At 64.4% G+C, this 26,681-nt stretch overlaps 1 protein-coding gene across 1 annotated transcript in view; it reads left to right on the top strand.

Annotated features, from left to right (window-relative positions):
- Positions 1-26,452, top strand: part of LOC140645487 (IQ motif and SEC7 domain-containing protein 1-like) — a 37,095-nt gene extending 10,643 nt beyond the window's left edge. Inside the window, 17 exon segments of the mRNA XM_072848916.1 lie at positions 6,477-6,753; positions 11,355-11,714; positions 11,716-11,811; positions 12,720-13,191; positions 13,194-13,247; positions 13,250-13,538; positions 14,270-14,431; positions 14,534-14,656; positions 15,194-15,360; positions 15,441-15,580; positions 16,188-16,313; positions 16,433-16,532; positions 20,516-20,677; positions 21,529-21,693; positions 24,745-24,794; positions 25,515-25,842; positions 26,358-26,452. Coding sequence (XP_072705017.1) covers positions 6,477-6,753; positions 11,355-11,714; positions 11,716-11,811; positions 12,720-13,191; positions 13,194-13,247; positions 13,250-13,538; positions 14,270-14,431; positions 14,534-14,656; positions 15,194-15,360; positions 15,441-15,580; positions 16,188-16,313; positions 16,433-16,532; positions 20,516-20,677; positions 21,529-21,693; positions 24,745-24,794; positions 25,515-25,842; positions 26,358-26,452 — 3,166 coding nt within the window.
- Positions 26,453-26,681: the final 229 nt, after the last annotated feature.

Here is a 26,681-nt window from a genome sequence, read left to right as displayed (position 1 = left end):
AACCCCGTGCGTGGGTGTGCAACGCCGTGCAACACCGTGCACAGGCGTGCAACAGCGCACATGGGCGCACAACGCAACCCCGTGCGTGGGTGTGCAACAGCACACGTGGGTGCACAATGCAACCCCTTGCAACCCCATGCACGGGCGTGCAACGCCGTGCAACCCCGTGCAACACCGTGCAACCCCATGCACGGGCGTGCAACAGCGCATGTGGGCGCACAACGCGACCCCGTGCAACCCCATGCACGGGCGTGCAACGCCGTGCAACACCGTGCAACGCTGTGCAACCCCGTGCATGGGTGTGCAACCCCGTGCAACCCCGTGCGTGGGTGTGCAACGCCGTGCAACGCCGTGCACAGGCGTGCAACAGCGCACGTGGGCGCACAACGCGACCCCGTGCAACCCCGTGCGTGGGCGTTCAACCCCGTGCAACGCCGTGCAACGCCGTGCACGGGCGTGCAACAGCGCACGTGGGCGCACAACGCGACCCCGTGCAACCCCGCGCGTGGGTGTGCAACAGCGCGGGCGGGCGTGCAAGGCCCCGCGAGGTGACCCTCCGCCTTCCTCGCGCGAGGCCGTGTCCCCCCCCTCCCCCTCCCCCCTCCCCCCCTTCCCCTCCCCCCCTCGTTTTGCTCCGCAGGGACCCACGCGTCCGGGCAGGAATTCCGGCCCGTGGTTTCCGAATGCTGGAGGACCCATGGGTGGGGGTGGGGGTGGGGGGGAGGGGCAGGAAGGGGTGGGGGTGGGGTGGGTGCAGCGCCTGTGATGAGTTTGTCGGGCCTGAGAGCCCGGACCAACGCCCGGGCCCCGGCGTGACCCCCCCACTCCAACCCCCCCACGGAGCCGCCGCCGCCGTGACGTGAGTGCGGGCACCCGCGCGCCCAGGGTGGGGCTTTGGGTGGGGCGGGGGGGTGGGGCCCTGATCCCCCAGATCCCTGGGGATCCACTGGATCCCGCTCCCCCCCACTCGTGTTGTGTGTCCCCCCCCGTGTCCGTGTGTCCGTCCGTCCCCCCCTCCGGCTCTTGACTCGTGTTTTCTTTCCTCTCTCTCTCTCCGCCCCGTCCGTCTGTCCGGCCATCGCTGTCCCTCTGTCCGGCCGCCACCCCCCTGTCTGTCTGTCCGGCCGTCCCCATCGCCCTCCGTCCCTCTGTCTGTCCTCCACCCCATCGTCCGGCCGTCCCTGTCCGTCCGTCCGTCCCGCCATAGGCAGGAGCAGACGTCCCCTGTGCCCCCATCCACTGTCCGTCTGTCCGTCTGTCCTGCCGTAGGCAGGAGCAGACATCCCCCTGTCTCCCTGTGTCCCCCATCCATCATCCGTCCGTCTGTCCGTCCGTCCATCCCGCCATAGGCAGGAGTAGACGTCCCCCTGTCCCCCCCGTCCATCGTCCCCCGTCCGTCTGTCTGTCCATCCCGCCATAGGCAGGAGTAGACATCCCCCTGTCCCCCTGTCCCCCCGTCCATCGTCCCCCGTCCGTCTGTCCTTCCGTCCGTCCCGCCATAGGCAGGAGCAGACGTCCCCCTGTCCCCCCCGTCCATCGTCCCCTGTCCGTCTGTCTGTCCATCCCGCCATAGGCAGGAGTAGACGTCCCCCTGTCCCCCTGTCCCCCTGTCCATCGTCCCCCGTCCGTCTGTCCGTCCCCCCCTCCAGGTGCCACCCATGGGTCCTCTCGGCCGCTCCAACCTCCCCCACCCACAGGTAAGAGCCCCTCCCCCCCCGGCCCGGACATCTGGGTCCTCCCGGGGGTCCTCCCCCCCTTCCTCGGCCCTATAGGGGCCATATGGACCCCCTGGGGGCTATATAGGCTGCTCGGAGCCCCATGGGGCAGTATAGGGGCCATATGGTGCTGTATGGGCTGTGCAGAGCCCCATGGGGCAGTATAGGGGCCATATGGTGCTGTACGGACTGTGCAGAGCCCCATGGGGCAGTATAGGGGCTATATGGTTCTATATGAGCTGTGCAGAGCCCCACGGGGCAGTATAGGGGCCGTATGGTGCTGTATGGGCTGTACAGAGACCCATGGGGCAGTATAGGGGCCATATGGTGCTATATGGATTGTGCAGAGCCCCACGGGGCAGTATAGGGGCCATATGGTGCGGTATGGGCTGTACAGAGCCCCACGGGGTGGTATAGGGGCTATATGGTGCTGTATGGGCTGTACAGAGCCCCATGGGGCAGTATAGGGGCCATATGGTGCTATATGGATTGTGCAGAGCCCCACGGGGCAGTATAGGGGCCATATGGTGCTATATGGATTGTGCAGAGCCCCACGGGGCAGTAGAGGGGCCATATGGTGCAATATGAGCTGTGCAAAGCCCCACGGGGCAGTATAGGAGCCATATGGTGCTGTATGAGCTGTACAGAGCCCCACAGGGCAGTATAGGGGCCATATGGTGCTGTATGAGCTGTACAGAGCCCCACGGGGCGGTATAGGGGCTATATGGTGCTGTATGGGCTGTACAGAGCCCCACGGGGCAGTATAGGGGCCATATGGTGCTATACTATAGGGGCCATATGGTGCTATACAGGCTGCATGGAGCCCCATGGGGTGGTATAGGTGCTGTATGGTCTGCACGGAACCCCACGGGGCAGTAAAGGTGCTATATAGGCTGCACAGAGCCCCACAGGGCAGTATAGGGGCTGTAGAGACCTATATGGACTGTGCAGAGCCCTACAGGGCAGTGTAGGGGCCATATGGTGCTATATGGGTTGCAGAGAGCCCCATGGGGCAGTATAGGGGCTGTATGGACCTTGTTGCGTGCTGTGGGCGCCCTCTGGGCGCTATAGGGGCCCTGTGGGCCCCCGTCCGGGTGTCATATAGATTGCACAGACCCCTTGCAGGTGGTATGGGGGCTGTACTGACCCCCCACCCCGGGGCAGTATAGGGGCATATAGCCCCCCGGGCTGTGGAGGGGTTATAGAGACCCTATGGGTATTGTAGGGGCAGTATGGCCCCCAGGGACATATAGGGACTGTATGGGTTCCCTGGGGGCTGTATGGCTCGTATATAGGGTCTGTGTGTGTTCTCTGGGAGTAGGGGCTGTATATGGGGTCCTTGTAGCTCCCCAAAGGACCCAGAGGGACCGTATGGATCCTATAGGGGCCATATGGATCCCCAGGGATCTGTAGGGGCCCTAGGGACCCCAGCGACCTATAGGGACCCTCGTAGATCCCTGGGGGACCTATGGAAGCCCTTATAGATCCCTGGGCCATATGGTCCCCAGGGCTGTATAGGGGCCCCCAGGGACCTATAGGGACCCTTATAGGTTCCCCAGGGACCTATAGGCGCTGTATGGGTCCCGGAAGCCCGGCTGGGGGGGAGGGGGCCTGTTTTGGAGGCGGTTGCCATGGCGACGCCTCCATCGTGGCGCCTCCTCGGGTTATTTTGGGGAGAGGGCGGTGACGTAGCGGGGAGAGGGCGGTGACGTGAGGGGAGGGCGGGGCTCGCGCCGGGGACCCAGGCGGCCGGGACCACACCCACCCCCACCCCCACCCCCGCCGTGTCGCCATGGTAACAGCAGCCCTGGCAACCCGCCGGCCCCGCCCCCGCCCGCCGCGTCCCCATGGCAACCGCCATCCCGCGGGGGGGGGCACTCCGCGCATGCGCCAGGCGCTAGGCGAAACCATTGCGGGAGCCCCCCTCCCTCCTCCCCGACTCCCATTGGGGACCCCCCGCGGCGTCGGGGGACCCAGGCGTCCGGGCGAACCCACCCCACTTGGGGGGGGGCAACACCCCTCATCTCACAGGGGACATCCCAGCCCCGCCCCAGCCCCCTGGGGGATTCATACATCCGCCCCCCCAATATTTTTGGGGACAGCCCCCTTATCAGGCATCCGCGCTCCCCCCCCAGTTTTGGGGGCGGGCGGGCAAGACCCCCTATTCCATCTCAGAGGAACCCAGGCATCCGCTCCCCCCGTCCCCCCAGCCCCTCAGGGGACCCAGGCGTGTGTCCCCCCACGCGGGGACAGAACCCCCGCGTCCGGGCACGCGCGAGCCGGGGGTGGGGTGGGTGGGAGGGGTGGGGGGGTCGCTCCTCCGGCTCCTCCCCCCCCCTCCGCAACCCCCCTTCTCCTCCACCGGCCGACCGGGCCCTGGGTGCTGCTGCGGAGGAGCCGGCCCCCCCTCCCCCAAACCCCCTCCCCACTCGTGGGGGTGTCCCCCGTGGGGTACCCCCCCGTGATGTGGTGCCTGCAGTGCACCGCCGACCGGCGGCGGGGCCGCTCCGGCAGCGCCTGCTGCACGGGTGAGTCGGGGGATCCCCCCCAAACCCCACCCCCCACCCCGAGACCCCCCTCACCCCAACACCCCCCAAACCCTTTTACGCCCCCTCCCCCACGCGGGCCCCCCCCTCATCATTCCCCCCCCAAACCCTCGGGGACACCCCCCCCCAGGACCTGCCCTGGAGCCCCCGGAGTTTTGGGGACACCCCCCCTTACCTGTGTGTCCCCCTCCCCCCCTTCCCGGACGCCTGGGTCCCCCCGGGGCTGGTGGGTGTCTGTGTCCGTGTGTCCCCGTGTCTGTGTGTCCGTGTGTCCCCATGTCTGGTGTGTCCTCGTGTCTGTGTGTCCCCACGTCCATCTGTCCCCATGTCCGTGTGTCCCCATGTTCGTGTATCCCAGTGTCCGTGCGTCCCCGTGTCCATGCGTCCCCGTGTCCGTGTGTCCCCATATCTGTGTGTGCCCATGTCCGTGTGTCCCCGTGTTCATGTGTCCCAGTGTCCGTGTGTCCCCATGTCACATGTCCCCATGTCTGCTGTGTCCGTGTGTCCCCATGTGTCCATGTATGTCTTGTGTCCGTGTGTCCCCGTGTCCGTGTGTCCCCGTGTCCGTGTGTCCCCGTGTCCATGTGTCCCCATGGCCCAGTATCCCAGTGTCCATGTGTCCCCGTGTCCATGTGTCCCCATGTCCATGTGTCCCCATGTTCATGTATTCCAGTGTCTGTGTGTCCCCATGTCCGTGTGTCCCCATGTTCATGTATCCCAGTGTCTGTGTGTCCCCATGTCCATGCGTCCCCGTGTCCGTGTGTCCCCATATCTGTGTGTGCCCATGTCCGTGTGTCCCCATGTTCATGTATCCCAGTGTCCGTGTGTCCCCATGTCACATGTTCCCATGTCTGCTGTGTCCATGTGTCCCCGTGTGTCCATGTATTCCAGTGTCCGTGTGTCCCCATGTCGTGTGTCCCCATGTCCGTGTGTCCATGTGTCCCCGTGTCTGTGTGTCCATGTATGTCCTGTGGCCGTGTGTCCCCATGTTCATGTATCCCGGTGTCCGTGTGTCCCCATGTCCGTGTGTCCATGTATGTCTTGTGTCCCTGTGTCCCAGTGTCCATGTGTCCCCTTGTCCGTGTGTCCCCATGTCACACGTCGCCATGTCTGGTGTGTCCGTGTGTCCCCATGTCCGTGTGTCCATGTATGTCTTGTGTCCATGTGTCCCCGTGTCCGTGTGTCCCCATGTCCGTGTGTCCCCATGTCACATGTCGCCATGTCTGGTGTGTCCGGGTGTCCCCGTTTGTCCATATATGTCTTGTGTCCGTGTGTCCCAGTGTCCATGTGTCCCCATGTTCATGTATCCCAGTGTCCATGTGTCCCCATATCCGTGTGTCCCCATGTTCATGTGTCCCAGTGTCCGTGTGTCCCCATGTCCCTGTGTCCCCATGTCTGTTGTGTCCACGTGTCCCCATGTTGGTCATGTCCATATGTCTCCATGTCACATGTCCCCATGTCCGTGTGTCCCATGTCTGTGTGTCCCCATGTCTGCCACGTCCATGTGTCCTCATGCCCACGTGTCTCCATGTTGGTCGTGTCCGTGTGTCCCATCTCCATGTGTCCCCGTGTCCGTGTCCATGTGTCCCCACATCCATATGTCTCCATGTTGGTCATGTCCATGTGTCCCCGTGTCCGTGTGTCCCCGTGTCCCTGTGTCCCCATGTCCATGTGCTCCTGCATCCCTGTGTCCCATGTCCCTGTCCCCACGTCTGTCATGTCCCCATGTCTATCCTGTCCATGTGTCCCCAAGTCTCAAGTGTCCCCATGTCTGCCGTGTCTATGTCCCGTGTCCAAATGTCACCATGTCCACGTGTCCTCATGTCCACGTGTCCCTTGTCCGTGTCCCCATGTCTATCCTGTCCGTGTGTCCCCATGTCTGCCACGTCCATGTGTCCCCACGTCTGTGTGTCCCCATGTCCCTGCATCCCCGTATCCATGTCCGTGTGTCCCACATCCACGTGTCCTGTGTCCATGTGTCCCTACGCCCGTGTCCCCATGGTCCCTGCTCGGGTGGCTCCAGCTGCCCCAGGGGAGGACGGGGCTGTTTGGGGAGTCTTGGGGGGGGGGGGGTCCTTGAGGCCACTTGGGGGGGGTCTCAGGGTGGTTTGGGGGGGCCTCGGGGTGGCTCAGGGGGGTCTTGGGGTGCCTCGGGGAGGTCTCAGGGGGACTCGGGGGGGGTCCTGACCGTGGGGGTGACGCGGTGTCCCCGCAGCGTGGACGGCGAGGCGCCGGGCAGCGAGGGTGGGGGTCCGGTGCCCGACAGCCCCGGGCGACCCCCCCCATACCGTGGCCTCCCCCAGCCGGCCCCCCAAGGACCGGGGGGGTCTGGGGGATGCCCCGGGGGGGGCTCCCCGGGGTTGGCCTGGCCCCGGCTGCCACCCCAGCCCGCCAGCGTGGCCCTGCGCAAGCAGGAGGAGGAGGAGGAGAGCAAGAGGCCGAAGGCTCTGAGCGACAGCTACGAGCTCTCCACCGACCTGCAGGACAAGAAGGTACCCTGGGGACACCCGGTGACAACCCCTGACACCCCCCCCGGGATGGTCCCCAGCCCTGTGTGATGGTCCCCGGTCATGTGTGATGGTCACCAACTCCATGTGATGGTCCCTGGCCATGTGTGAGGGTCCCCAGCCCCATGTGTGATGGTCACCAGCCACATGTGGTGGTCACCAGCCATGTCTGATGGTCCCTGGCCCCTGTGATGGTCCCTGGCCATGTGTGATGGTCACGAACCCCATGTGTGATGGTCACCAGCCACGTGTGTGATGGTCACCAGCCACGTGTGATGGTCACCAGCCATGTGTGATGGTCACCAACCCCATGTGTGATGGTCACCAACCCCATGTGATGGTCACCAACCCCGTGTGATGGTCCCCAGCCCCATGTGATGGTCACCAGCCACGTGTGATGGTCCCCAGCCCCATATGATGGACTCTGGCCATGTGTGAGGGTCCCCAGCCCCATGTGTGACGGTCACCAGCCACGTGTGATGGTCACCAGCCACATGTGGTGGTCACCAGCCATGTCTGATGGTCCCTGGCCCCTGTGATGGTCCCTGGCCATGTGTGATGGTCACCAACCCTACGTGTGATGGTCACCAGCCACATGTGTGATGGTCACCAGCCACATGTGGTGGTCACCGGCCACGTGTGATGGTCACCAACCCCATGTGTGATGGTCACCAACCCCATGTGATGGTCACCAACCCCGTGTGATGGTCCCCAGCCCCATGTGATGGTCACCAGCCACGTGTGATGGTCCCCAGCCCCATATGATGGACTCTGGCCATGTGTGAGGGTCCCCAGCCCCATGTGTGATGGTCACCAGCCATGTGTGATGGTCACCAGCCACATGTGGTGGTCACCAGCCATGTCTGATGGTCCCTGGCCCCTGTGATGGTCCCTGGCCATGTGTGATGGTCACCAACCCTACGTGTGATGGTCACCAGCCACATGTGTGATGGTCACCAGCCACATGTGGTGGTCACCGGCCACGTGTGATGGTCACCAACCCCATGTGTGATGGTCACCAACCCCATGTGATGGTCACCAACCCCGTGTGATGGTCCCCAGCCCCATGTGATGGTCACCAGCCACGTGTGATGGTCACCAGCCCCATATGATGGACTCTGGCCATGTGTGAGGGTCCCCAGCCCCATGTGTGATGGTCACCAGCCACGTGTGATGGTCACCAGCCACATGTGGTGGTCACCAGCCATGTCTGATGGTCCCTGGCCCCTGTGATGGTCCCTGGCCATGTGTGATGGTCACCAACCCTACGTGTGATAGTCACCAGCCACATGTGTGATGGTCACCAGCCACATGTGGTGGTCACCGGCCACGTGTGATGGTCACCAACCCCATGTGTGATGGTCACCAACCCCATGTGATGGTCACCAACCCCGTGTGATGGTCCCCAGCCCCATGTGATGGTCACCAGCCACGTGTGATGGTCCCCAGCCCCATATGATGGACTCTGGCCATGTGTGAGGGTCCCCAGCCCCATGTGTGATGGTCACCAGCCATGTGTGATGGTCACCAGCCACATGTGGTGGTCACCAGCCATGTCTGATGGTCCCTGGCCCCTGTGATGGTCCCTGGCCATGTGTGATGGTCACCAACCCTACGTGTGATAGTCACCAGCCACATGTGTGATGGTCACCAGCCACATGTGGTGGTCACCGGCCACGTGTGATGGTCACCAGCCATGTGTGATGGTCACCAACCCCATGTGTGACGGTCACCAACCCCATGTGATGGTCACCAACCCCGTGTGATGGTCCCCAGCCCCATGTGATGGTCACCAGCCACGTGTGATGGTCCCCAGCCCCATATGATGGACTCTGGCCATGTGTGATGGTCACAACCCATGTGTGATGGTCACCAGCCATGTCTGATGGTCCCTGGCCCCTGTGATGGACCCTGGCCATGTGTGATGGTCACCAACCCCATGTGTGATGGTCACCAGCCATGTGTGATGGTCACCAGCCCCATGTGTGATGGTCACCAGCCACATGTGGTGGTCACCAGCCACGTGTGATGGTCACCAACCCCATGTGTGATGGTCACCAACCCCGTGTGATGGTCACCAACCCCGTGTGATGGTCCCCAGCCCCATGTGATGGTCCCTGGCCATGTGTGATGGTCCCCAGCCCCATATGATGGACTCTGGCCATGTGTGAGGGTCCCCAGCCCCATGTGTGATGGTCACCAACCCCATGTGTGATGGTCACCAGCCACATGTGTGATGGTCACCAGCCACATGTGGTGATTACCGGCCACGTGTGGTGGTCACCAACCCCATGTGTGATGGTCACCAACCCCATGTGATGGTCATCACCCACCTCTGATGGTCCCCAGCCCCATATGATGGACTCTGGCCATGTGTGATGGTCACAACCCATGTGTGATGGTCACCAGCCATGTGTGATGGTCACCAGCCACATGTGATGGTTACCAGCCATGTCTGATGGTTCCTGGCCCCTGTGATGGTCCCTGGCCATGTGTGATGGTCACCAGCCCCATGTGTGATGGTCACCAGCCACATGTGGTGGTCACCAGCCACGTGTGATGGTCACCAGCCACGTGTGACGGTCCCCAGCCCCATATGATGGACTCTGGCCATGTGTGATGGTCACAACCCATGTGTGATGGTCACCAGCCATGTGTGATGGTCACCAGCCACATGTGATGGTTACCAGCCATGTCTGATGGTTCCTGGCCCCTGTGATGGTCCCTGGCCATGTGTGATGGTCACCAGCCCCATGTGTGATGGTCACCAGCCACGTGTGATGGTCCCCAGCCGCATATGATGGACTCTGGCCATGTGTGATGGTCACAACCCATGTGTGATGGTCACCAGCCACATGTGATGGTTACCAGCCATGTCTGATGGTCCCTGGCCCGTGTGATGGTCCCTGGCCATGTGTGATGGTCACCAGCCCCATGCAGTAGTCCCCAGCCTTGTGGGATGGTCACCACCTATGTGTGATGGTCACCGGGCACATGTGATGGTCCCCAGCCCTGTGCGATGGTCCCCAGACATGTGTGATGGTCACCAACCCATGTGTGATGGTCCCCAGACACGTTTGATGGTCATCACCCACCTGTGATGGTCACCAGCCCCATGTGATGGTCCTGGGCCATGTGTGACGGTCCCTGGCCACGTGTGATGGTCACCGGACACGTGTGGTGGTCACTAGCCATGTGTGATGGTCCCCAACCATGCGTGATGGTCCCCAACCCCACGTGATGGTCCCTGGCCATGTGTGATGGTCACAACCCATGTGTGATGGTCATTAGCCGTGCATGATGGTCCCTGGCCACGTATGATGGTCACCAGCCCCGTGTGATGGTCGCTGTCCCCGTGCGAGGCCCCGTCCCCGTGCGAGGCCACCGTGCCCCCACCCCGGTGCAACCCCGTTTGCCCGGGTGTTGCCTCACCTGTGTCCTTCTCCTGCCCTGTCCCCTCCCTGTCCGTCTGCCCCCGTGTCCACCTCTGGTACCCTGGTGTGTCCCCGTGTCCCCATCCACGCCCCCATGTCCCCATCCATGTCCCCATCCCCATGTCCCCGTATCTCCACTCGTGTCCTCATCCACACCCCATGTCCCCCCATGTCCCCCTCCACGTCCCCATCCCCATGTCCCTCTCCATGTCCCCATCCCCATCCCCATCCCCGTGTGTCCCCCATGTCCCCTCCACATCCCCATCCCCGTGTCCCCCTCCACGTCCCCATCCCCATCCCCATGTGTCCCCCCCCACGTCCCCGTCCACGTCCCCATCCCCGTCCCCATCCCCATATCCCCCCATATCCTCCCCCATGTCCCCCGCCATGTCCCCCTCCACGTCCCCATCCCCGTCCCCATCCCCATGTGTCCCCCTCATGTCCCCCTCCACGTCCCCATCCCCATCCCCATCCCCATGTCCCTCTCCACGTCCCCATCCCCATCCCCGTGTGTCCCCCATGTCCCCTCCACGTCCCCATCCCCATCCCCATGTCCTCCTCCACGTCCCCATCCCCATCCCCATCCCCGTGTGTCCCCCTATGTCCCCTCCACGTCCCCATCCCCATCCCCGTGTCCCCCTCCACGTCCCCATCCCCATCCCCATCCCCGTGTCCCCCTCCATGTCCCCATCCCCATCCCCGTGTGTCCCCCCCATGTCCCCCTCCACGTCCCCATCCCCATCCCCGTGTCCCCCTCCATGTCCCCATCCCCATATCCCACCCCATATCCTCCCCCATGTCCCCCTCCACGTCCCCATCCCCATCCCCATCCCCATCCCCATCTGTCCCCCCCCCATGTCCCCTCCACGTCCCCATCCCCATCCCCATGTGTCCCCCCATGTCCCCCTCCACGTCCCCCTCCCCATCCCCGTGTCCCCTCCACGTCCCCATCCCCGTGTCCCCCTCCATGTCCCCATCCCCATCCCCATGTGTCCCCCCCCATGTCCCCTCCACGTCCCCATCCCCATCCCCATCCCCATCCCCGTGTCCCCCTCCACATCCCCATCCCCATCCCCTGTCCCCCCTGCCACGTCCCCATCCCCGTCCCCATCCCCTGTCCCCCCCCCATCCCCCCCCGTCCCCCCCCCCCAGGTGGAGATGCTGGAACGCAAATACGGGGGTTACTTCCGCACCCGCCGCGCTGCCCGCACCATCCAGGCCGCCTTCCGCCGCTACCGCATGGCCCAGAAGTTCGAGCGGCTGCGCAGCGAGGGGGGCCGCGCCCGTCGCCTCGCCCTCCCCGGCCTCCGCCTCCAGTTCTCCTTCGAGGAATACGACCGCGGCCCCCCGGCCCCCGCCCCGGGCCCCCCGCCGCCCCCTTATTTCCAGGGTAAACCCGCCTCGCTGGACGAGGGGGTGTTGGGGGGACCTCGAAGGGCGCCCCGATACGGGGGGTCCTGCCGGGCCGGTTTGGATGGGGGGGGTGGTCCCACCGAAGGGGCGACGACGGGGGGCCCGGGGCGGGGGCGCCGGCAGCCCCCGGCAGCTCTCGGCCTCCGCCGACTTCGGGCCCGGCGGCGCCGACCTGGAGGAGGCCTCCGCGCAGCAGGTAGGGGTCACAAGGGGTCGCGGGGGTCATTGGAGGTCGTAGGGCCGTGGGAGGTCACAGGGGTCATGGGGGTCATAGAGGCCGTGGGGGGTCACAGGGTCGTGGGGGTCATAGAGGCCATGGGGTCCCAAGGGCCGTGCGGGGGTCACAGGGGTCATGGGGGTCATAGGGGCCATGGGGGGTCACAAGGGTCATGGGGGTCATAGAGGCCATGGGGGTCCCAAGGGCCGTGCGGGGGTCACAAGGTCCATGGGGGTCACAAGGGTCATGGGGGTCATAGAGGCCATGGGGGTCCCAAGGGCCGTGCGGGGGTCACAAGGGTCATGGGGGTCATAGGGGCCGTGGGGGGCCCAAGGGCCGTGGGGGGGTCACAGGGGTCATGGGGGTCAGAGGGGCCGTGGGGGTCCCAAGGGCCGTGGGGGGTCACAGGGGTCATGGGGGTCATAGGGGCCATGGGGGGTCACAAGGGTCATGGGGGTCATAGAGGCCATGGGGGTCCCAAGGGCTATTGGGGGGTCACAGAGGTCACAGGGCCATGGGAGGTCACAGGGGTCACGGGGGTCATGGGGGTCATGGGGGTCCCAAGGGCCATGAGAGGTCGTGGAGGTCACAGGGCCATGGGAGGTCATGGGGGTCACAGGGGCCATGGAGGTCATAGGGGCTGTGAGAGTCACAGGGGACATGGGGGTCATGGGGTTCATGGGGGTCATGGGGGTCATAGGGCCACGGAGGGTCATGGGAGGTCACAGGGGACGTGGGGGTCATAGGGGTCACAGGGGCCAAGAGGAGCTGGGGGAGGGGACACAGGGGTCACAGGGACTATGGGGGGGTCACGGGGCGTCGGGGGCCCATGGGGGTGATGATGGAGGCGGGGGGCTGACGGGGGCGGGGGGGCTCCGTCCCTGCAGGTGAAGTCCTTGGCCGCCTCCATCGACGAGGCCCTGGGGGGCGGCCGGGGGGTCCCCCCCGGGGCCCCGGCCCCCCCCGCGGGGGACAGCGCCGCCACTTCCGCCAGCGACGTCACCCTCTACCTGGACGAGGGGCTCCCCGGCTCCCCCGCTCCCCGAGCGACCCCCAGTCCCGAGCCCCCGAAACCGGGGTGCCCCACCTCCCCTGCCCCCACCTCCCCGCCACCCCCGCCAACCCCCGGCCCGGCCGAACGCTGGGGGGGTCCCGAGGAACCCCCTCGCCGCGGCCCCCCGTGCTTGGAGTGCCGGGGTCGGGGGGGTGGCGGGGGGGGGCACCCCCCTTTGCTGACGGTCGAGCCCCCCAGCGACAGCTCGGCCGACCTCAGCGACCGCTCCGACCGCGGCTCCCTCAATCGAGGGGGTCCCTACGAACCCGAAGGGGCCGGGGGGGGCACGTTGCCCCGTACCGGCCCCCCTCATCGTTGCTTCCACCCCGAAACCCCCCGCTCCCCCCCCGGCCCCCACCACCCCCGCCGCCGAGGAGGGCTCGGAGGGGGACAACGAGAGCTTGGGGAGCAGCTCCAACTCCAACGAGACCCTCAACTGCTCCTCGGGCTCCTCGTCCCGGGACAGCCTGCGGCGACCCCCCCCGCCGCCCCCCCCGCCTCCCGCCGCCCCCCCGCAACCCCCAGGTCCCTCCGGGCCCCCCGGCAAAGCCACGTACCAACGGGAACCGCGGCAGAGCTGGGACTCGCCGGCGCTCAACAACGACGTGGTGCAGCGCCGGCAGTACCGCATCGGCCTCAACCTCTTCAACAAGTGAGGGGGCGACCGGAAATGAGGGGGGTCGGGGGGGGGTGGCGGTCCCGTGTCGGAGGTGGGATGGGGTCTGGTGACCCTATAGCGGGATGGCGTGGTGTTCTCGGTGACCCTATGGAAAGGATAGGGTGGCGTTCTTGGTGGCCCTATGGTGAAGACAGGGTGATGTTCTAGATGATGCTATAGCAATGACAGGATGACCTTGGTAGCCCTATAGAAAGGCCAGGGCGACCTTCTTGGTGGTCCTATAGCAAGGATAGGGTGACCTTGGTGGCCCTATAGCAAGGAGAGGGTGACCTTCTTGGTGGTCCTACAGAAAGGATGGAGTGACGTCCTATAGAAGACCATGATGATGTTCTAGATAACCCTATAGTATGGCCATGGTGATCCTCTAGGTGACCCAGTAGTCAAGACATGATGACGTTCTAGATAGCCCTATGGTATGGCCGTGGTGATGTTCTAGGTGACCCAGTAGTCAAGACATGATGTCGTTCTAGATAGCTCTATAGTATGGCCGTGGTGATGTTCTAGGTGGCCCAGTAGTCAAGACATGATGACGTTCTAGGTAACCCTATAGGGAAGCCAGGTTGTTATCCTAGGTGACCCTACACAAGGTGACGTTTAGGTGACTCCATGACCACGGCAAAGTGACCTATAGGTCACCCTATAGCCAGGACGAAACAACGAGCCCCACGGCAGTCGGGGTGACCCCACGCCCACCACCTTTGTAGGAAACCGGAGAAGGGGATCCAGTACCTGATCGAGAGGGGCTTCCTCTCGGACACGCCGGTGGGGGTGGCCCACTTCATCCTGGAGAGGAAGGGGTTGAGCCGGCAGATGATCGGCGAGTTCCTCGGCAATCGCCAGAAGCAATTCAACCGCGACGTCCTCGAGTAAGGACGGGGGGGATGCACCGGGATGGGGTGGGACACAGTGGGACTCGGGGGGTCCGCCCAGGACCGAGGCCATCTCCGGTCTGTGGGGGTCTCCCACAGCTGCGTGGTGGACGAGATGGACTTCTCCGGGATGGAGCTGGATGAGGCCCTGCGCAAGTTCCAGTCCCACATTCGGGTGCAGGGGGAGGCCCAGAAGGTTGAGCGCTTGATCGAGGCCTTCAGGTGAGGGACGGTGACGGGTCCCTGTCCCCACCCCATCCTCCCTGGCACCAGGAAGGCCACCGAGCCATGGCACGCGGTTGCGTGGTCACCATGGGGTGATGTTCTAGGTGACCCTGTGGATCAAGAGGGAGACACTAGGGCTGGTGGCCCACGTGCCATGGGGTGATGTTCTAGGTGACCCCATGGACCGAGCAGGGGGACATTAGGGGTGGTGGCCCACACGGGACCAGGTGATGTTCTAGGTGACCCTATGGACCGAGCAGGGGGACATTGGGGTGGTGGCCCACACGGGACCAGGTAATGTTCTAGGTGACCCTATGGACCGAGCAGGGGGACATCAGGGTGGTGGCCCACATGGGACCGGGTGATGTTCTAGGTGACCCTATAGACTAGGAGAACATTAGAGGTGGTGCCCCACATGCAAGGGGGCCTGGACCACTCTGGGACAGCTGGGGGGTGCAGAGGCCATCCCGGCCGCGTGGGGATGGCCATGGGGCACCCTGACCCCATGGGCCGTGGGGATTGTCCGCCCCGCAGCCAACGCTACTGCGTGTGTAACGCGGCCCTGCTGCGCCAGTTCCGCAACCCGGACACCATCTTCATCCTGGCCTTCGCCATCATCCTCCTCAACACCGACATGTACAGCCCCAGCGTCAAGGCCGAGCGCAAGATGAAGCTGGAGGACTTCATCAAGAACCTCCGAGGTGAGGACCACGGTCCCATCTTGTCTCCACCCCCTGCTTCTGAACATGGGTTCTAGAGCGGGGGGCCGGGTGTCGCGCAGGGGTGGACAACGGGGAGGACATCCCCCGGGACATGCTGGTGGGCATCTACCAGCGCATCCAGAGCCGGGAGCTGCGCACCAATGATGACCACGTCTCCCAGGTCCAGGCCGTCGAGCGCATGATTGTCGGCAAGAAGCCGGTGGGTTCACCCGAGGGATGGGATGCATTCTAGGTGACCTATGGGGGATGTTCTAGGTGACCCTACGGAGGGATGGTCTAGGTGACCCATGGGGGATGCTCTAGGTGACCTATGGGGGATGTTCTAGGTGACCAGTGGGGGATGTTCTAGGTGACCCTATGGAGGGACGGTCTAGGTGATCTATGGGGAATGTTCTAGGTGACCTATGGAGGGATGTTCTAGGTGACCTACGGAGGATGTTCTAGGTGGCCCTATGGAGGATGCTCTAGGTGACCTATGGAGGATGCTCTAGGTGACCTATGGGGGATGTTCTAGGTGACCTATGGGGGATGTTGTAGGTGACCCTATGGGAGAAGTCCTAGGTGACCCTGTGGGGGATGTTCTACATGACCTATGGGGGATGCTCAAGGTGACCAGTGGGGGATGTTCTAGGTGATCCAATGGGGGATATTGTAGGTGACGCTATGGGGGGGATGCTCTAGGTGACCCCAGGGATGGGACAGGCCAATGTCAAGGGGGCCTTCACCATCAAGGGGCGGGCCTGGAGGGCAGGTAGGTGTGTCCCACTGAGGCCCCGCCCTAGTGCTGAGCCCACCCCTGTCCCCAGGTGCTGTCCCTGCCCCACCGGCGCCTGGTGTGCTGCTGCCAGCTCTACGAGGTCCCCGACCCCAACCGGCCCCAGCGCCTGGGGCTGCACCAGCGCGAGGTCTTCCTCTTCAACGACCTGCTGGTGGTGAGCCGGACGCCTGGGTCCCCTGCACAGCGGGGGTGTCCCTGGGGTGGGGGTCACCCGTGGGGAGTCGAGGGGTCTCCCAGATGTTTGGGTCCCCTGTGACCTGGTGGCCCCGGCAGGTGACGAAGATCTTCCAGAAGAAGAAGATCCTGGTGACCTACAGCTTCCGCCAGAGCTTCCCCCTCGTTGAGATGCACATGCAGCTCTTCCAGAACGCCTGTGAGCCCCACGGCACCCCACAACACCCCACGGCATGCTCCCCTGCCCCACAGCACCTCCACGGGATGCTCCCCTGCCCCTATGTCCCACGGGGTCCACCACCAGATGATCCTTTGCTCCATGGGGTCCACCACAGAGCGTCTCCCATTGGGTGTCCCTTGCTGTTCGCCATGGGATGTTTCATGGTGTCCCCCATAGGATCATAGAATCATGGAATGGTTTGGGTTGGAAGGGACCTTAAAGATCATCTAGTTCCAACCCCCCTGCCATGGACACCTTCCACCAGACCAGGTTGCTCAAAGCCTCGTCCAACCTGGCCTTGAACACTTCCAGGGATGGGGCACCCACAACTTCTCTGGGCAACCTGTGCCAGTGCCTCACCACCCTCATAGGGAAGAATTTCTTTCCTTATATCTAACCAAAATCTCCCCTCTTTCCGTTTAAAGCCATCACCCCTTGTCCTCTCACTCCACGCCCTTGTAAAAAGTCCCTCTCCAGCTTTCTTCTAGGCCACCTCCAGGTACTGGCAGGCTGCTAGAAGGTCTCCCCTGGAGCCTTCTCTTCTCCAGGCTGAACAACCCCAACTCTCTCAGCCTGTCTTCATAGGAGAGGCGTTCCAGCCCTCTGATCATCTTGGTGGCCCTCCTCTGGACTCGCTCCAACAGGTCCATGTCTTTCCTGTGCTGAGGACCCCACAGCTGGAGGCACTACTCCAGGTGGGGTCTCACCAGAGCGGAGTAGAGGGGGAGCATCACCTGCCTCGACCTGCTGGCCACGCTTCTTTTGATGTGGCCCAGGAGATGGTTGGCTTTCTGGGCTGCAGGCGCACATTGTCAGGTCATGTTGAGCTTCTCATCAACCAACACCCCCAAGTCCTTCTCCTCAGGGCTGCTCTCAACCCATTCTCCACCCAGCCTGTATTCGTGCTTGGCGTTACCCCGTCCCACGTGTAGGACCTTGCACTTGGCCTTGTTGAACTTCATGAGGTTCGCGCAGGCCCACCTCTCAAGCCTGTCAAGGTCGCTCTGGATGGCATCCCTTCCCTCCAGCGTGTCGACCGCACCGCACAGCTTGGTGTCGTCGGCAAACTTGCTGAGCGTGCGCTCAATCCCACCGTCCGTGTCGCCGACAAAGGTGTTCAACAGCGCCGGTCCCAATACCGACCCCTGAGGAACGCCACTCGTCACTGGTCTCCACTTGGACATCGAGCCGTTGACCGCAACTCTTTGAGTGCGACCATCCGGCCGATTCCTCATCCACCGCGTGGTCCATCCGTCAAATCCACGTCTCTCCGATGTAGAGACAAGGATGTCGTGTGGGACGGTGTCAAACGCTTTGCACAAGTCCATGTAGATGACATCAGTTGCTCTTCCCCTATCCACCAACGCCGTGACCCCGTTGTAGGAGGCCACCGAATTTGTCGGGCATGATTTGCCCTTAGTGAAGCCACGTTGTCTGTCACCACCTTATTCTCCATGTCCCTTAGCATAGTTGCCAGGAGGATCTGCTCCATGATCTTGCCGGGCACAGAGGTGAGACTGACCAGCCTGTAGTTCCCCAGGTCTTCCTCTTCTTTAAAAACAGGAGTTACGTTTCTCCTTCTCCGGTCAGTGGGAACTTCACCGCACTGCCACGACTTCTCAAATACGACGGATAGCGGCTCAGCAACTTCATCCGCGAGTTCCCTCAGGGTGCATCTCATCAGATCCCATGGACTTGCGCACCTTGAGGTTCCTCAGATGGTCTTGAACCTGATCTTCTCTCACAGTGGGCTGTTCTTCATTCTCCCAGCCTTTGCCTTCTGCGACTTGGGCGCTGTGGCTTGAGAACTCGCCGGTGAAGACTGAGGCAAAAAAGTCGTTGAGTACCTCAACCTTCTCCATATCCCGGGTAACCAGGTCTCCTGTTTCCTTCTGGAGAGGGCCCACATCTTCCCTAGTCTTCCTTTTATCACCGACGTACCTATAGAAGCTTTTCTTGTTGTCCTTGACGTCCCTGGCCAGATTTAATTCCATCAGGGCTTTAGCTTTCCTAACCTGATCCCTGGCAGCTCGGACAATTTCTCTGTGTTCCTCCCAGGCTCCCTGTCCTTGCTTCCACCCTCTGTAGACTTCCTTTTTGGGGTTGAGTTTCTCCAGGAGCTCCTTGGTCATCCACGCAGGCCTCCTGGCATTTCCTCTTTGTTGGGATGCATCGCTCCTGAGCTTGGAGGAGATGATCCTGGAATATTAACCAGCTTTCTTGGGCTCCTCTTACTCTACCAAGCAGATCCTTGAAGAGGCCAAAGTCTGCTCTCCTGAAGTCCAGGGTAGTGAGCTTGCTGCGTGCCCTCCTCGCTGCCCTGAAGATCTTGACCTCCACCATTTCATGATCACTGCAGCCAAGGCTGCCCTTGAGCCTCACATTCCCCACCAGCCCCTCCTTGTTGGTGACAACAAGGTCCACCATAGCACCTCTCCTCGTTGGCTCCTCTATCACTTGGAGAAGGAAGTTATCATCAACGCATTCCAGAAACCTCCAGGATGTCCCATGGTGTCCCCCATGGGATGCTCCCCACCCCATAGTGTCCCCCATAGGATGTCTCATGGTGTCCCCCATAGGATGTCCCATGGTGTCCTCCATGGGATGCTTCCCACCCCATGGTGTCCCCCAAAGAATGTCCCATGGTGTCCTCCATGGGATGCTTCCCACCCCATAGTGTCCCCCATAGGATGTCCCATGGTGTCCTCCATGGGATGCTCCTGTGCCCCATGGCATCCCCCATAGGATGTCCCATGGTGTCCCTCATTGAGTGTCCCCCATGGGATGTTCCCCACACCATGGTGTCCCCTGTGGCACGTCCCAAGGTGTGCCCCATGGCATGTCCCATGGTGTCCCCTGTGGAATGTCCCATGATGTCCCTCATTGGATGTCTCATGGTGTCCCCCATGGGATGCTCCCCCCCCATAGTGTCCCCCATAGGATGTCCCATGATGTCCCTCATTGAGTGTCCCACATGGGATGTTCCCCACACCATGGTGTGCCCCATGGGATGTTCCCCCCACCATGGTGTTCCCCATGGCATGTCCCATGGTGTCCCCCATGGGATGCTTCCCACCCCGTAGTGTCCCCCATAGGATGTCCCATGGTGTCCTCCATAGGGTGTCCCATGGTGTCCTCCATGGAATGCTCCCCCCCCATAGTGTCCCCCATAGGATGTCCCATGATGTCCCTCACTGAGTGTCCCACATGGGATGTTCCCCACACCATGGTGTCCCCTGTGGCACGTCCCAAGGTGTGCCCCATGGCATGTCCCATGGTGTCCCCCATGGGATGTTCCCCACACCATGGTGTGCCCCATGGGATGTTCCCCCCACCATGGTGTTCCCCATGGCATGTCCCATGGTGTCCCCCATGGGATGTTCCCCACACCATGGTGTGCCCCATGGGATGTTCCCCACACCATGGTGTTCCCCGTGGCACGTCCCAAGGTGTTCCCCATGGCATGTCCCATGGTGTCCCCCATGGGATGTTCCCCACACTATGGTGTGCCCCATGGCATGTCCCATAGTGTCCCCCATGGGATGCTCCCCACCCCATGGTGTCCCCCACAGAATGTCCCATGGTGTCCTCCATGGGATGCTTCCCACCCCGTAGTGTCCCCCATAGGATGTCCCATGGTGTCCTCCATAGGATGTCCCATGGTGTCCTCCATGGAATGCTCCCCCCCATAGTGTCCCCCATAGGATGTCCCATGATGTCCCTCATTGGATGTCCCCCATGGGATGTTCCCCACACCATGGTCTCCCCCATGGGATGTTCCCCACACCATGGTGTTCCCCGTGGCACGTCCCAAGGTGTTCCCCATGGCATGTCCCATGGTGTCCCCCATGGGATGCTCCCCTACCCACAGCACCTCCTGTGGGATACCCCTCCCCTGACCCCCGGGTCCCCCAAACCCCATAACCTCTGACCCCATGCCCTCTGACCCCCCCCGCCCCCAGATTACCAGTTTGGGATCAAGCTGCTGTCGGCGGCGCCGGGAGGGGAGAGGAAGGTCCTGATCGTCTTCAACGCCCCGAGCCCACAGGACCGGCTGCGCTTCGCCAGCGACCTCCGCGAGTCCGTGGCCGAGGTGCAGGAGATGGAGAAGTACCGCGTGGAGGGTGAGCGGGGCACTGGGAGCACTGGGAGGGGCACTGGGAGCACTGGGAGGGGTACCGGGAGCACTGGGAGAGGCGCGGGGGGTGGTTGGGGGGGCACTAAGGGTACGGGGATGGATGCTGGGAGCAGTGGGATGGGCACTGGGGTACTGGGATGGGCACTGGGAGCACTGTGGTGAGCACTGGGAGCACAGATTGGAACTGGGAGGGGGGCATTGGAGGAACTTGGATGGAAAATGGGGACACTGGGAGCACTGGGAGCACTTGGGTGGGCACTGGGATGGTCCCTGGGGTCAATTGGTTGGGGAATGGGGCCACTGGGGGTACTGGGATGGGCACTGGGAGCACTGGGATGGGCACTGGGATGGTCCCTGGGGTCAATTGGTTGGGGAATGGGGCCACTGGGCGTACTGGGATGGGCACTGGGAGCACTGGGATGGACACTGGGATGGTCCCTGGGGTCAATTGGTTGGGGAATGGGGCCACTGGGGACACTGGGGTGGGCACTGGGAGCACTGGGAGCACTTGAATGGGCAGTGGGACAGTTCCTAGGGTCACTTGGATGGGGACTGGGGGCACTGGAACAGGTACTGTGGGCACTGGGGGCACTGGGATGGGCACGGGGGACACTGGGACAGGCACTGGGACCACTGGGATGGGCATGGGGGACACTGGGACAGGCACCAGGGCACTGAGGCTGGCACTGGGAGCACTGGGATGGCCAGCAGGGGCATTGGGACCACTGGGAAGGCCACTGGGACGGTCAACAGGGACATTTCCATGGGGACGGGGAATGCTGGGGCTTACTGGGGGGCACTGGGATGACTGGGGCCGCCGTGTCCGTCCCCCCACAGCGGAGCTGGAGAAGCAGAAGGGGGTGTCGGGGACACGGGGTGGGGGCCCCCCCCGTGAGGCCCTCAACGGCCTCAGCCGCAGCAGCCTGGAGGAGGCATTCGGGGCCGGCGAGGGGCTCAAGCGCAGCGCCCTCAGCAGCTCCCTGCGGGACCTCTCCGATGGCGGTGAGACGGGGACGGCCGCCCCGGGGCGGGGGGTGTCGGGGTCCCCTGGGGCGGTTGGGGTCCCTTGGGGGCTTAGAGTCCCCTGGGAGGGCATTTGGGGTGCCCTGGGGGTATTTGGGGTGCCTTGTGGGGCAGATGGGGTGGTCTCTGGGGGACACTGGGGTCCCTGGGGGTGTCGGGGTCCCTGGGGAGTGTTGGGGTCCCTTGGGGGGCTTAGAGTCCCCTGGGAGGGCATTTGGGGTGCCCTGGGGGCATTTGGGGTGCCTTGGGGGGCAGAGGGTGGTCTCTGGGGGACACTGAGGTCCCTGGGGGGCAATTGGGGTCCCCTGGGAGGTTGGGGTCCCTTGGGGGCTTAGAGTCCCCTGGGAGGGCATTTGGGGTGCCCTGGGGGTATTTGGGGTGCCTTGTGGGGGCATAGGGTGGTCTCTGGGGGCAATTGGGGTCCCCTGGGGGTGTCGGGGTCCCCTGGGGAGTGTTGGGGTCCCTTGGGGGTTTAGAGTCCCCTGGGAGGGCATTTGGGGTGCCCTGGGGGGTATTTGGGGTGCCTTGTGGGGGCATAGGGTGGTCTCTAGGGGGCAATTGGGGTCCCCTGGGGGGGTGTCGGGGTCCCCTGGGGAGTGTTGGGGTCCCTTGGGGGTTTAGAGTCCCCTGGGAGGGCATTTGGGGTGCCCTGGGGGTATTTGGGGTGCCTTGGGGGGCAGAGGGTGGTCTCTGGGGGCAATTGGGGTCCCCTGGGGGGTGTCGGGGTCCCCTGGGGAGTGTTGGGGTCCCTTGGGGGGTTTAGAGTCCCCTGGGAGGGCATTTGGGGTGCCCTGGAGGGCATTTGGGGTGCCTTGGGGGGCATAGGGTGGTCTCTGGGGGCAATTGGGGTCCCCTGGGGGTGTCGGGGTCCCCTGGGGAGTGTTGGGGTCCCTTGGGGGTTTAGAGTCCCTGGGAGGGCATTTGGGGTGCCCTGGGGGTATTTGGGGTGCCTTGGGGGGCAGATGGGGTGGTCTCTGGGGGACACTGAGGTCCCTGGGGGCAATTGGGGTCCCCTGGGGGTTGGGGTCCCTTGGGGGCTTAGAGTCCCCTGGGAGGGCATTTGGGGTGCCCTGGGGGTATTTGGGGTGCCTTGTGGGGGCATAGGGTGGTCTCTGGGGGCAATTGGGGTCCCCTGGGGGTGTCGGGGTCCCCTGGGGAGTGTTGGGGTCCCTTGGGGGGTTTAGAGTCCCCTGGGAGGGCATTTGGGGTGCCCTGGGGGGTATTTGGGGTGCCTTGGGGGGCATAGGGTGGTCTCTGGGGGCAATTGGGGTCCCCTGGGGGTGTCGGTGTCCCCTGGGGAGTGTTGGGGTCCCTTGGGGGGTTTAGAGTCCCCTGGGAGGCATTTGGGGTGCCTTGGGGGGCAGAGGGTGGTCTCTGGGGGCAATTGGGGTCCCCTGGGGTGTCGGGTCCCCTGGGGAGTGTTGGGGTCCCTTGGGGGTTTAGAGTCCCCTGGGAGGGCATTTGGGGTGCCCTGGGGGTATTTGGGGTGCCTTGGGGGGCAGAGGGTGGTCTCTGGGGGACACTGAGGTCCCTGGGGGCAATTGGGGTCCCCTGGGGTGTCGGGGTCCCCTGGGGAGTGTTGGGGTCCCTTGGGGGTTTAGAGTCCCCTGGGAGGGCATTTGGGGTGCCCTGGGGGTATTTGGGGTGCCTTGTGGGGGTAGAGGGTGGTCTCTGGGGGGCAATTGGGGTCCCCTGGGGAGTGTCGGGGTCCCCTGGGGAGTGTTGGGGTCCCTTGGGGGTTTAGAGTCCCCTGGGAGGGCATTTGGGGTGCCCTGGGGGTATTTGGGGTGCCTTGTGGGGGCAGAGGGTGGTCTCTGGGGGCACTGGGGTCCCCTGGGGGTGTCGGTGTCCCCTGGGGAGTGTTGGGGTCCCTTGGGGGCTTAGAGTCCCCTGGGAGGGCATTTGGGGTGCCCTGGAGGGTATTTGGGGTGCCTTGTGGGGGTAGAGGGTGGTCTCTGGGGGGCAATTGGGGTCCCCTGGGGGGTGTCGGGGTCCCCTGGGGAGTGTTGGGGTCCCTTGGGGGTTTAGAGTCCCCTGGGAGGGCATTTGGGGTGCCCTGGGGGTATTTGGGGTGCCTTGTGGGGGTAGAGGGTGGTCTCTGGGGGCAATTGGGGTCCCCTGGGGGGTGTCGGGGTCCCCTGGGAGTGTTGGGGTCCCCTGGGGGCTTAGAGTCCCCTGGGAGGGCATTTGGGGTGCCCTGGGGGCATTTGGGGTGCCTTGGGGGCAGAGGGTGGTCTCTGGGGACACTGAGATCCCTGGGGGTGTCGGGGTCCCCTGGGGAGTGTTGGGGTCCCTTGGGGGTTTAGGGTCCCTGGGAGGGCATTTGGGGTGCCCTGGAGGGCATTTGGGGTGCCTTGTGGGGGCATAGGGTGGTCTCTGGGGGCAATTGGGGTCCCCTGGGGGTGTCGGGGTCCCCTGGGGAGTGTTGGGGTCCCTTGGGGGCTTAGAGTCCCCTGGGAGGGCATTTGGGGTGCCCTGGGGGTATTTGGGGTGCCTTGTGGGGGCATAGGGTGGTCTCTGGGGGCAATTGGGGTCCCCTGGGGTGTTGGGGTCCCCTGGGGAGTGTTGGGGTCCCCTGGGGGCTTAGAGTCCCCTGGGAGGGCATTTGGGGTGCCCTGGGGGGCATTTGGGGTGCCCTGGGGGCAGATGGGGTGGTCTGTGGGGGACACTGAGGTCTCTGGGGGCAATTGGGGTCCCCTGGGGGTTGGGGTCCCTTGGGGGCTTAGAGTCCCCTGGGAGGGCATTTGGGGTGCCCTGGGGGCATTTGGGGTGCCTTGTGGGGGCATAGGGTGGTCTCTGGGGGCAATTGGGGTCCCCTGGGGGTGTCGGGGTCCCCTGGGGAGTGTTGGGGTCCCTTGGGGGCTTAGAGTCCCCTGGGAGGGCATTTGGGGTGCCCTGGGGGCACTGAGGTCCCTGGGGGGTACAGTGGGGTCCCGGGGGGCACTGAGGTCCCTGGGGGGGACAGCAGGGTTTGGGGGTCACACCAGGGGACCCCCAAAATGTCCCCCCAACCGTGTCCCATCCCCCCAGGCAAGCGGGGCCGGCGCAACAGCGTGGGGTCCCTTGACAGCACCATCGAGGTGAGTGGGGGGGGGCCCCCACCAGGCCCCGCCCCTTAAAGCACCGCCCCTTACCAGCCCCACCCATTGAAACCACGCCCCCAGGTTCCCAGCGCCCCCCTCTGCTCTTGGGGAAGGGGGCGGAGCTGGTGTGAGGGGCAGGGCTTGGGCATGCAGGGGAGGGGCTTGTCCACAATGGGGCGTGGTTGGCCGAGGGGGCGTGGTTTGCCCGGAGAAAGGGCGGGGCTTTTCTCATGGAGAGCCCTTATCTGGCAAGGGGGAGGGGCTTGTTCGAGGGGGTGGGGCCATCCCGGGGAAGGGGCGGGGATTGCTTGCATGAGCCGGGGCCCATCCACCAATGGGGAGAAGCTAGAGCTGGGAGGCAGGGCTTGTTCACTAATGTCACGTGATCTGGCCCAGGGACTGGCCTTTCCACCAATGGCCGGGGGAGGCTGGTGCCAAGGGGCGGGGCTTACACAGTACAGGGGCGGGGCTGGCTCTAGAGGGCGGGGCTTGATCAAGGAGAGGGCGGGGCTGGCTCTAGAGGACAGGGCTTGTCCAAGGAGAGGGCGGGGCTGGCTCTAGGGGCGGGGCCTGTCCAGGGAGAGGGCGGGGCTTGCTCTAGGGGCCCTCGGTGCCAGGCTTTACCCATCAATGAGACCAGGCCTGTCTCGAGGGGGCGTGGCCTGCCGGGAGCAGGGGCGTGGCCTGCTGCCGGGCTGACCCCGCCCCCTCCCGCAGGGCTCCATCATCAGCAGCCCCCGGCCGCAGGCGGGGGGACCACCGGGGGGGCCAGCGGGAGCCCCCGAGGGCTACAAGGCCCCCCCCCGCCCCGTCTCCAACTCCTCCTCCTTCCTGGGGTCCCTCTTCGGCAGCCGACGGGGAAAAGGCCCCCCCGGCCCCCCACCCGGGGTGGGGGGCCCCACTTCGGCCTCGGCCTCCTCTTCCTCAGCTTCATCCTCCCATCACCATCACCCCCCCGCCCCCCCGGCCCCCGAGGGTCCCTCCAAGCTGCAGGCGCTGCACGCCCAGTACTGCCACGGGGCCGGGGGAGCGGCGGCGGCAGGGGGCCCGGCCCCCGCCGCCACCCCCATACCCCAGCAGCCCCCTCCCGCTCGTCCCGCGCCCCCCGCCGCTGCCTGCCATCGCCGCCGGAGCCCCCCGTTTCCACGGGGACCCCAACCCCGCTGTCGGCACCCCCAGCAGCACGGCCCCCCGGTGGGGGTTCCCCCGCCACACCCCCATTACACCTTACACCGGCCCGGCAAGAGGGGGTGTCCCCCGGCCCCCCCGCCAGCCCATCTCCCCCTACCCCTCTACAGCCCCGCACCCCCACCACGGGCTGCCCCACCCTTACCCCCGGCCCCCCGCACCACCACCCTCCGCCACCCCCGCCCCGCCGCTGCCAAGCATTTCGTTTTCGGAGGGGGCGGTGGCCCAGCCGGGGGCCCTCCGGGGGTGGCGGCGGGCAGCCCCCACCCCATCACCACCATCATCATCATCATCACCACCACCCGCCCCCATTCCCCCATCCCCCTCACCCCTCCTACCCCCTCTGCCCCCCTTCGCCCCACACCCCCTCAGCCCCCACTCCCCCGCTGGCCCCACCTCGCCCCTGGCCCAAGCCGGCCAGGGCCCCCCAAACCCAAGGGGGGAACCGCATCAGCACCGTGGTCTGACCCGACCTCCCCCTCCCGCCCCGGCAGAGGACGGACACAACTCATGGCAGCGATGGACGGCGCCGGCATGCTGGATGCGGTGGTTATTTTTGTAACCCCCCGCCCCCGCCTTTTTTCCCCACCTCCCCCCCAAAAAAAAAAAAACCAAACCTGCACGTGGCTCGTGTTTGGCTGCTCATGCCTCGCCCCCGGGGTGGGGGCACCCGGACGCCTGGGTCCCCCCTCCGCC

The sequence above is a fragment of the Ciconia boyciana genome, chromosome 34 (genome assembly GCF_034638445.1).
Source record: "Ciconia boyciana chromosome 34, ASM3463844v1, whole genome shotgun sequence".
Lineage (NCBI taxonomy): Eukaryota > Metazoa > Chordata > Aves > Ciconiiformes > Ciconiidae > Ciconia > Ciconia boyciana.
The sequence above is the reverse complement of the archived record's forward strand: the minus strand, read 5'-3'. Positions and strand labels throughout refer to the sequence as shown.